General features: G+C 40.4%; 1 protein-coding gene across 1 annotated transcript in view; it reads left to right on the top strand.

Annotated features, from left to right (window-relative positions):
• The first annotated feature begins 6,841 nt into the window (after positions 1 to 6,841).
• Cog6 (component of oligomeric golgi complex 6) overlaps positions 6,842 to 11,559 on the top strand; it is a 37,626-nt gene continuing 32,908 nt past the window's right edge. The window contains exons 1-4 of the mRNA XM_031376219.1: positions 6,842 to 7,026; positions 8,423 to 8,566; positions 10,174 to 10,245; positions 11,129 to 11,187. Coding sequence (XP_031232079.1) covers positions 6,874 to 7,026; positions 8,423 to 8,566; positions 10,174 to 10,245; positions 11,129 to 11,187 — 428 coding nt within the window. The 5' untranslated portion in view covers positions 6,842 to 6,873. The remainder of the gene's footprint in view (positions 7,027 to 8,422; positions 8,567 to 10,173; positions 10,246 to 11,128; positions 11,188 to 11,559) is intronic.

Below are 11,559 nucleotides of genomic sequence, written 5' to 3'. Positions count from 1 at the left end.
TTCACTTGATTCCAAGTATAGTCAATTTGAAAATCAAGATCAGCCATCATACAGTCCAGGCGTTACAGTATAGCTGCGTCATATGACATTTCTAGTTCTATGTTTCGAGAGATTGATTTCTCCAGTGCTACACTTGTTTACATTCTCACCACCAGCATATAAGAGCTCTGTTTTGAAATATCCACACCAGCATAGGTTGTCATTGGTATTCTTGGTGCTGGCACATCTCCTTACTCCAGTGTTAGCTAACCCAGGGTCACTCTGTCCCCAGGAACATTCAGCTCATCTTTAATCAGGCCTCTCACTGAATGCTGGATCACATAGGCTGCCAGCCTATTGCCACTCTTTTTCCAGGCTCCTCTTTGTGCTCATCTCTCTATCAGCTGGATTGAATGACAGTGTCTATGGCGCAATGATTGAATTGCTTGACCATAATAGAGCAGACCATCTGAGACACCAGGCAGTTCTTTAAGCAGACTGGCCTCAGACTACCACCAAATCAACCCAGGATCAGCTATTTACAATGAGTGTGTAAATCCTTTAGTGTCATCTAAAGTGATTGACAGTTGCTGCTAACTAGTTTTTGTTGATGCTTTGCTCTCAAATCTACAAAAGTCACAGCAGACTTTGGTCTTGCTGTTTCTGGACAATTATTTCCTTAAGCTGACAGAATTGTACAACATTAATATTTTCAATTAAAATCAATGCTTGCTCTAGCACAGTGACAGAATGCTGATGTTGAATGTCATTGAGTTGCTCGTTAATATTAATTTGCAGTTGTGGAGAAATGGCTTAACAACCAGACTACACATATATAATTTAAATATTGATTAACTAGGCCATAAATCTGTGCTCAGGAAACAAATTGCTTTTAGCCATCTGTGTTTGATTTTTGTGGCCCTACTTAACATTTTTAAAATTCATAATATTTTAATAACAATTTGTACATTTTTAGTAGCTTCATTGTTAGCAGATATTTGCCAGTTTTCTCGTCAACCTAAATTTTTTTAGACTGGTGCCATAAAATTCTCTTCTAAATTTTCTAACTAAAATATATCCCATATTAATACACTTGGTATCAATAGCATATTTATAGCCTGTAGTTTATTGAATATGTTTTAGGAAACTGAGGTTGACTTACAAATTTGATTTTCCTTAGGACAGAATATTGAACATAACTGAGCCCAGATTAGTAGGATGCTAAATGTGAACATGTGGTTTTTTCCCCTTGATTACCGCCAACAACTTGCAGTATGTTTAAGATACTAATATGCACAGCATATCATGTTTGTAACACCACAGGAACATGTAAGACAGAACAGTAACTGTGTTGCAATCCTGAAACAGTGGGTTCTAAGACCCCTGAAGCAAAGCTACAGCAACAGGATAAATGAACTTGCCAGGGGGATCGAGGCCAAGAAAGCAGAAAGCAAAGGCTTTCCGCCTCAGTCTCCTTTAGTGTGGGTTACCACCAGAGGCCGGCGCCATATTTAGGATGGGTCTTCCTGCTTCAGCTAATCTGATAAGCAAATTCTTCACTGGAGTTCCCAGCAGCGTGGGTTTTAATGCACTCTAGGTGTGATCAAGTTGACAACCAAGATTAGCCATCATACGTTTCTTGTGTATCCGTGAAAAGAATAAAATCTGTAAATGTAGAAAAAAATTGCATACGCTGTGTTTTGTACCATCCACAACTTCGGATAGCTTCTAAGGATTTTAGAAGTTACCCCTTGCAGATAAAGTGGGAGCTACCATACTGTCAAAATGTGCCTATTAATTCTGTACCTTTAAAAATTAAAATTAAACCTTTAATTTAAGAGCTGAAATAGCCCCCACACATATATAGCAGATGTGCACCTCAGTCTTCATGTAGGTCCCCCAGTAACTGGATTGGGGCCTATCCCTAAAACTATTGCCTGTATGTGGAATATGTTCCTCTAACTGGGCTGCCTTGTCTGGCCTCAGTGGGAGAGAATGTGTCTAGCCCTGCAGAGACTTGATGTACCAGGTGATATGTTTATAAGTGAGGTATGATGCGTTGGGAGGGGGTGCCTTAGCAGGCCCAAGCTTGAAGCATTCCCCTGAGGTCTCAGCCATATGACAGGCCTAGTATAGAAGGAAGTTTATTTGGGACCTGGGAAGAGGGTCTGGAGAAGGGAGGAGAGGCAGAGAGAGAAAGGGGACAGAGAAGGACAGAAAGAGAGGAGAGAGAAAGAAGGGAAGAGGCCAGCAGGGGAACATGTGAGGACAGAAGAAAAAGATGGGGAGGGGGGGAGACAGAGAGAGGAGAGAAAGAGAGGAAGGGAGGGAGGGAGGGGGAGAGGGAGAAGGAGGGAGGAAGAGAGGGGAAGAGGGAAAGGGAAGGGGAGGGAGGGGAGGAGGAGAGGAGAGAGAGGGCAGAATAGTCCTTATATGCCTGGCCATTGCTAGGTAACTATTGGGTGTGGCCTAGAGGAAATGCTAACATCAGGGTGGGAGGATACCCAGGTGGGGTCTCCACCCTCTCAGAGGAGAATGGGATGGGGGATGGGGAGAGAGGCTGTGTGTGTGTGTGAGTTAATGGAAGGGGGCAGTGATCAGAATTTAAAGTGAATAAATAATTTGTTTTAAAAAGAAAAAGAAAAAAGAAAAGAATTGAAATACCAAGTTCAGTGTGCCAAAATTAAGAACAAAATTGCTCACACTACTGAGATGTGAAGATACACTGTGAAGATTGCTTCTTTCCTTTTCCATGTATTTTCTGGGTTGTGTGACCTGGTTTTGCCTTTTCCATTCTAAATTTGGTACAAGAACATTTAGATTCCTGGATTTGATTCAAGCATTGTCTTCATCTATACATATCTTCACACCAGCCCAAAATTGCAAAGTTATTTATCTTCCATCTGTTCAAAAACTTTGATGTAGTTCTTAGTGATTCTGGACAAAAACCTGGAGCCTATTTTTCTCGAGAAAGTTTGACTTAGGTTTCATGTTATACACTGAACCCATCAATGTAGAAAAGAAGCCTTTCAAGTCCTTAACTTTTCTTGCAAATGGCTTCATCCGGCTATTTTATTTTTACTACAACTTCTTACACAAGTCTTACTCTAACCCCTTTCATAAATCTAACTGCCTAATTTGGGTCCTTGACATCTTATTGCTAACTCACCTCCCTCCCAGTTGCAATCAATCTCCACTGACTGCTAAAGTTAATTGGTTCTTACCCTTCTACTTCCCAGTGCTAGTGCTGTGACTAATATCTTTACTACCTACTTGGATTTTGCACCTTTCTTATATGGATTACTTTCTTACCTGTCTCACAAACCACAAATTTATGGCTATTACATTGACTAGAAATAACTCTCCTGAGTTGTATGCTGTCAGGTTGGGTCTGTAAATCATGGAGTCTTGATCAATAGATGGGCAAGTGGCCAAAATGAGCTTGTGTCCAGACTTTGAATGTTGTGCAAAAGCAGAAAAATGGTGGTTAGTCCTAAATTCTGTCCAGTGGCTCCTTCCCCAAGACCCCACACTGCTGGTTAATTTCCATCCAGGTCTTCATCATTCCTTCAGCTCTATGACCTGCCTTCTTATCTCACCAATAAATCAGCCTGGGGATCAACACACACACACACACACACACACACACACACACACACACACACACACGTAATCATTTTTGAGTCCTCCGAGAGGCTCCACTACAGTGCAAACATTAACATGTCACCAACTCTGAGTATCCATCTTCCTTCTTTCTAGTTACCCATTGGGACCCAAGAACAAAGTAAAATATTGTTAAGATATGGATTAAACAACAGGTAGGTCTTTTCACCTGTCATTCACCATTGAGCACCCAATTTCCCAAGGGCAGCCAAAGCAGAGCCTCTGAATATCCACATACACGAGGACTGGCTGCATAGAATAATTAGTCTTCTCTTAGGGAGGGAGACATATCTTGTTCTTTTCAGTGAAAGTCATCCTTTAAGGTGCTGGGTTTTCTGCTACTGACCAATTACTGAATACTTTCTACCTCACTATAGTTTCATGTATAACTTTCTTCTTATATTAAAAAAAAAAATCCTTGGGGATGGAGAGATGGCTCAGAGGCTAAGAGCACTGGCTGCTCTTCCAGAGGTCCTGAGGTCAATTCCCAGCAACCACATGGTGGCTTGAGACCATCTGTAATGGGATCCAAGCCCTCTTCTGGTGTCTCTGAAGACAGCAACAGTGTGCTCATACACATTAAGTTAATTAGCTAATTAATTAATTAATTAAAAATTTATAACAAAATCTGGTGCCTTCAGGTGTGCAGGCATAGATGCACGTAGAATACTATATATTAAATAAATAAATCTTAAAAAATTCTTTACCACAAAAGAAATATTAAACCTGTGGAATTCATTAGTCTTAGTATGCATTTCAGTTTGAAGAGGGAAGTGCCCTATAATGTAGAAGCTATTAACAACCTGCTAGCAACAGCCAAGAAATGGCGCCTCATTAGTTTAGGGCCCATGCTGTTCTCAGCTAGAGTTCATTTTTACTCATTACCTCCTATAGTCAGAATATATAAACTAGAAACAACGAAAGCTTGTGCAGGTGTGTGTGTGTGTGTGTGTGTGTGTGTGTGTGTGTGTGTGTGTAACGGGACTTCCTATCGTATGGTTCTTTGTCTGCAAAAATGTATCATCATCCTAATGCCAATACTGGACCTTAAGCCAGCTGTGGCATCTTGGTGTTTGCAATTGATAGAGGTCTTGCATTGAAAGGAATTAGGACATTAAGATAGAGCATCAGCAGGGACTCATTGAACTACAGGATGCTGAGTGACCAAATCAAGCGACTCCGGTGGCTGGCTGACAGATCCTAAGGAAGAACTGGAGTCAGATGTGGAGTGGGAGCAAAGATGGGACCTAGAGAACCACCAGACCATTTCCTAAAACTGCCATGCCCTGGGGCAAAATGAAAACCATGGAAACCTCATACAGACAGAACCACCCAAAGGCCCTGATTCTTTTTGTGTGACTGTGTAGGTCATCTCAGCAGATGTCAAATCTTGGTCAGCTAAGGGTCTGGAAAAGACAGAAATCTTGCATTCCAGCAACAGCTTAGTGACAGTTGTGGGAATGAGAACTGTAGCGTTTACCCTTTTATTCTGCTTTCTTTCTTGAGGAACAGCTTCTATAGGATTGGTTATTGATGGTTACTTTACTGCTACTGAGGCTAGACTGTGACAAAAGTTGGTGCATAGCAAAAGTTTGACTTGAGTGGAGTACAAATACAGATTGGAGTAAGGGTCCCCCTCACGCAAATACTGAACAAAAACATCAGATTTTTGTTTTCAAATCACGAGGAACCTAGAATAGGAGTTACATATTTTTATCACTACAGGGGAATTAACCAATGCTTTTAAAGAAGTAGTGGGAAGAGAGTTGTTATTTGAAGAGACTAGATAAGACTTATAGAAGTTGATGAGGGTTACAAGGTCTGACATCCTTGGAAGAGTGCTGCTGTGGTCTGAAGGCTTGCATTTCCCTAAAATTCTGACACTGAGTTTCTGATCTCTGATGTTCGGAGGCTGAACCTTGAGCTAGGACTATACCAAGAGGGCAAGTTATTTGTGCTCTTATAAGACAGCTCTGAGAGAGCCAGCTCATCCCTCCTTTCTATCAGATGAGGTTAGCGGTACAAACATGTCCTCCATGAACACAGAAAGGGACCCGAGCAGAATCCAGGGCTGTTGGTGCCTTGATCCTGGACCTCTCATTCTCCAGAATAGTGAGAAATAAGTTTCTATTGTTTATAAGCTACCAAGTATACAGTAGCTGAAAAGGATTAAAGTAGGTTGTAGGAATTAGTATACAGAGACTTAGAATGTGAGATGCCTGTGCCCAGTAACATGTATGGCAAGAGCGTTGCTGCTGTAGAGCAACTGCCAATAAATAAGACCAGCTTGATAATGTGAATCTGAAGGCAGGTCTAATTGAGAAGATCCATGAACACTATCACAGTGTGGTCATTATTAATAATTGCCACCATGTTTTGTAAATCAAAAAGTGATAGTGGAGGCTGGAGAGATGGCTCTGAGCTAAGAGTACAGCAGCTCTTGCATAGGACCGGGGTTCAGTTCTTAGGAGCCACAAGGTGGCTTGGAACCATCAAACTCCAGCTTCAGAGGGACATGACACCCTTTTTGGCCTCCACGGGTACTGTATATATACAATGCACATCCATGCATGTATATATACATACATACATACATACATACATACATACATACATGCATACACATGCATGCATACGGGAGAAACTTTCTAGCTCACTGCTTTGCAGCTACACTGGCTTTGGTCAGTTTGTGAGAAAGCAAAGTTTCTTGTTTCTGGGCTTTTATATGTAGGCTTTCTTTTATTTGGAGATTTCTCACAGTTCTGGATCTCTTTTAAATGTCAGATTAAAGGCCAGGTCCTTCTAAGCCTTCTTGAGTAACCACTTTGGCCTGCTTTTCTTTCCTTTCTCTCTCTTCATTGCCTTCTGTTTGGCCCAACATCGTTTATTATTTATGCCAGTGCACAAAGGAGATTTTCCGGTGCACACCAGTGGCCCTGACAAACACTATATCTTCAATTGATGCTTTTCAGAAAGATGAATTCAGATAAAGGAAATTTAATTACAATCAGTTCTGTTGACCATGCATGGCAGCTACTGGTTCCGGCGTGTTTTATATGTACTACATTATTACTTCGGCTTCTCTTCTGAGCACGTCCTCACATCCCAGGCATTTAAAGTAAACCCGGCAAGCAGAGCGTAGCAGTTCACGGCGCGCATGCGCGGCCAGGTGTGCGCATGCGCGAGTGAGTGTACAAGCGCAGTGCTTCCGTTACGCCGGGTCTGTCGGCGATGGCTGACGCCAGCGGGGAGGTGGCTGCGGTCCCAGCCTCCGGGGCCACCAATAGCCTCAGTAATGGGGCCGGCGCGACCCCCGCGCAGCCCAACAACCCACTGTCGCGCAAGCTGCACAAGATCCTGGAGACTCGGCTAGAAAATGACAAGGTAACCGGCGGGGGCGGATCCCAGGTCCCCCGCAGGAACCTGCCCACTGCAGGAGCTGCTGTCCCAGGCGCGCTCAGGGCCTCTCTTAGTTGAGTTAGCTGTTAGCTGTGCCCTGACCTTGGCGCTCTTGCTGTGCCTTTTACTTTAGCACCTTCCCACGCGCCCTCTCCTCAGGACTTCGCGGCTCTTATCAGATCTGGCCGCCTCCCCTGCAGCTTTGAGTAGCCAAGTGTACGGTCAGTGCCAATGTGGCACAAAAGAATACAGTAAAGTGGGATCTGTAAATACATAGGTGAAGGTACAGGTAAGTGAAAATAAGCTATCAACAAGAATTTGACTCCTATGTGTCAAAAACAGAAATTAGCACGTTGAGTTATAAATAAGACCAAGACTAGATAGGGTTGTGACATCCTACAAAAAGTATATTGAATAGGACAGCTTGGGATGAGAAGCTCAGAGTTAGCATCAAGCAGAAACTACAAAGCACTTCACAAAGCCGACCTTTGCCTAAACAAAACAAAAACGTCATGGTCGCTGATTTGAGAAGTTTGCTTCGGGTGTGATCAATAAAACTTTCTGAATCCCAGTGAACCACATTATACATGAGAAATGTACTGCAAACCCTGCTGCAAGGATTGGTCAACATAAGAGACCCATTTCTCCAGAACTCCCAGCTGGCAGGCACACAAGCGGCTCTTCACAATTAGAGTGAATTGAGCTATAAAGTTTTGCCTCACCCACCTTATTTATCTGACTTCTTGCCAGTTGGCTTTCACTTCTTCAAGCATCTTGAGAACTTTGTGCAGGGAAAAACACAAAAAAACCAGGATGCTCTCTTAAGAGTTCACAGAATCCAGAACTCATTGCTGTTTTAATTAATAAAGGTGTTTGAAGTAATGATTTAAAGTTAACATCCTAAAATCAGCTTCTTTTGTACCAACCTAACATAAATGTACATATTTTTATCTCATGGTAGTTGGTGCTGTAACTTTGTCAGTTCACTTATAGTCTCTCAGAACATATGCCATGTAAAAGAATTGCCTTCTTAGAAATGGAGGGAGGGAAGAGGGGCTGGGAGGAGTGCAGGGGTGAGGAAACTGGTCGGGATATAAAATAAAGTTAAAATAAATGAACAAAAGGAATTATCTTAAAAATTAATAAATATATTAAAATTCAAGACAATTCTACTGTGTATTATCTTTACATATATAATTATATGTAAGTATACTGTTAACTGTGTCCTGGAAGTAAATTCACTTCTTATTAAGTCAGATATTACTTTTTGAGTTATTTAATGGAAATAAGTCAATTGAAATTTTCATTGAGTTTTGGCTGGATATCAGGAAGCCACTGAAAAGTTAACCCCAATGATGTCCCTCTGCTGTCTCTTGGGTAGGAGATGTTGGAAGCTCTCAAGGCCCTTTCAGCCTTTTTTGTTGAAAATAGTTTGCGGACTCGAAGAAATTTACGCGGTGATATTGAACGTAGAAGCTTAGCCATCAATGAGGAATTTGTAAGCATTTTCAAAGATGTGAAGGAGGTATGTAACTTCTTTTAGTATTTATGGAGTGCTATATGTTTGGGGTTTTGGTAAAGTTTTGTTTTTTTTTAATTAAATTGCATTGTTATCTGATAATGTACAATGGTCAACTAGAAACCAACTTAACTTTTTTATTTGAATTATTGTCATTTCAAAATTCTTTACCTCTATTAAAAACTTACAATATTTATTTTGAGAAATTATCTTAAGAATTGTAATTTCTTAATAAAATAAAAATCACATTTTTCTCAATGTTTTTTCCAAAGGAGATATTACCTCATTTAATGCACTACCTTAGATGATCACTTCTTCATTGGAAAATTATTGGTACTGAGTTACTTTTGTTATCTCCTAAAGTATATAATTTCCAGGTCAAGGTGATTGTTTCAGTATGAATAACAATTCAACACACTTGACTGTGGATTATTCAACCGTAGGATGAAGACAAATATTATTTATTATATTGTGATTCCTTTATTGTATAATATTTCATGACTGTTAATATTACATTGTTAATATTGCTATATACTGGCATATTAATGTAGAAATCTGATGGAAGTAATAAACATGGTTCTAGCAAAGACTTGATAAAAGAGTTCTAAAGTGTTTACTAGGGTTTCATTTATTGAAGGCTAATAATCTCAGAGGTGAAAAGGAAAGCTTGGTTTTCCAAATGACATAGGATAAGTACATGGATAAAATTACATTTGGAATTGCCTGAGAATAACTCAATTTATAAGGAGAGAAGAGACATGGGTGGGGAAGTGGGCAGACAGAAGAAGCAGGAATGGCCCGAGTTGATGCTTGCTGCGGTTGGATGGAGCACATGAGGATTCACAGTATGGAAGTCTGTAATAAACAGTCACCATGTGCCTGTGATGCTCTGTAGCCAGTAGGCTTGTTCAGTGAGTACAACTAAGTAATTTAGTAAAAGTTATAAATAAGGCTATGCGTATAGCTCAGTTGGTAGACCACCTGCCTAGCATCGCTCAAAAGTGACATCATCCTGCTATATTGAATTGCTTTCCTGTATTTTGAAAATAAAAAGAAATGACAAGGCACTGAGTATGTTAGTTTATGGCTTTTAACTTTATGTAGCTATCTTTGAAAAGCACTGGTTCATCACAGTTGCTAATCTAACCCCCTTTCCATGGTTAGCTAAACAGTTTCAGTGTGAGTTTGTTTGGAGGCCTCTTTACTGTCCTGAATATGTTGTTGCACATTTACTGTTTTGTTCTCCAATCTTTTCTTTTTTAGAAATTGACAGATAACACAGACACACACACACACACACACACACACACACACACACACATACACACACACAGTTTTACATATAAATATAAACTTGAAGTACATATAAATTTGGAATAGTTAGGTCTAGCTACTATTATACTTATTAATTACATAGTTATTCTTAAGGTCTTAAGATATGTAAACAGATATTCATCTGTTTAGGTTTGTTTTGTTTTGTTTTGTTTTCATATACCCTCTAAAATAAATGGACCAGTATATTAGTACAACAAACAACAAAAATTGTGGAATCTGGCCTAAAAATGAAAATATTTATGCTCTGTACAGTAGTCAGTGTTATTTTTCCCTTTCAGGAACTTGAAAGCATCAATGAAGATGTACAAGCAATGAGCAGCTGTTGTCAGGACATGACAAGTCGCTTACAGGTACCTTACAGTGGCTCCTGGTCAAAGTGAGGTTTCAAAAATGTATGCACATTTGACATGTAATGGTGTGTAGGGAGTTCATATTACAACTGTTACAGTTTTTAGAAGAGTGCAAACACATGAATGCCCTTGTATTTCACTACCAGGTTCAGTCTTTCTCCACTGAGCCATTCACGCTGCTGGTGCCTTACTTTGTTGTATTCTGTAGTTTGGGGTTTTGAAATGTTGTTGGGTCACTTGTGCTTTATTGGGATCTGCTTCATAGATAGCTGGTTAATCTTTGGATTGCTGGTTGCTGTTCACCAAATTTCACTTCTGGGTTTGTTTTTTTTTGTTTTTTTTTGTTTGTTTGTTTTTGTTTTTGTTTTTTTTTTTGTTTTTGGTAATGGCTTAAAAAGGGGCAGGAGAGCATTTCTTGGTATGAAACTTGGGCAGGAGCAACCAGGTCTGTCCCCAGCACCTGTTCTTCAGGTCCTGTGTTATCTGGCTCTGAGACTTGATTCCCATCACCTGCACTGTTGAGATTTGTGCCCCTGTATACTAGTGACATAGTTTACGGCCCCATTTAGCGGTCTTATAGTCTGCAACTCACCAAAGCACAGCAAAGACCACGTGCTTGCCTTGGCACGCACTCCCAGTGCTGCTGCTTCACTGCAGCATCCAGGTCTTGTTTCCTCTGACTTTCAACACCATGTGTGTTGAGAGATCTCTGAGGAGGCACCTCTTAGAAAGGTAGTTCATGAGCCGTGAAGCGTCTGTGCCAATTACTTGAGCCGTTTTGAGCTCCTTGCCATTTGTCTGAACTGTAGGAAGTGGGAATATTAGCTTTATGAAATATAATGGAGTTGGAATATACTAATGTTTGGTGTATTTACAATTTTAGGCAGCAAAAGAACAGACTCAAGATTTAATAACAAAGACCACTAAGCTTCAAGCAGAAAAGTAAGTTTTTCTTTAAAAGTAAGTCACCTCCTCATTAATGCAGATTAAGTGGAAAGTTGTAAATAATACAAATGGAAATAATAAGTCCTAACGGAAATAAGTTAGAATGTGATTCAAGGCTCACGAAGCACACAGGCTCCAAAGCTATTAATAGGCAACTTTAGCATGGAAACAGTCATTAGGAACATTATGCCTGGTTCTTGGTGTTAAGAGATTACTTTGTTTTGGAATAGACATTATTTGGTATTTGGAATCAGTTGTGGTGATAGTATGTATGATCAATCAAGACTGCAGGAGCACCACTTTAATTAATAAACCCACATGGAGAGCCCTTCTGTGTGCCTGGTAATTGGTGCTCAAGATGAATCTAAA

This window comes from Mastomys coucha, unplaced genomic scaffold, assembly GCF_008632895.1.
Source record: "Mastomys coucha isolate ucsf_1 unplaced genomic scaffold, UCSF_Mcou_1 pScaffold16, whole genome shotgun sequence".
NCBI lineage: Eukaryota > Metazoa > Chordata > Mammalia > Rodentia > Muridae > Mastomys > Mastomys coucha.
This window is presented reverse-complemented; position numbering and strand designations above follow the sequence as displayed.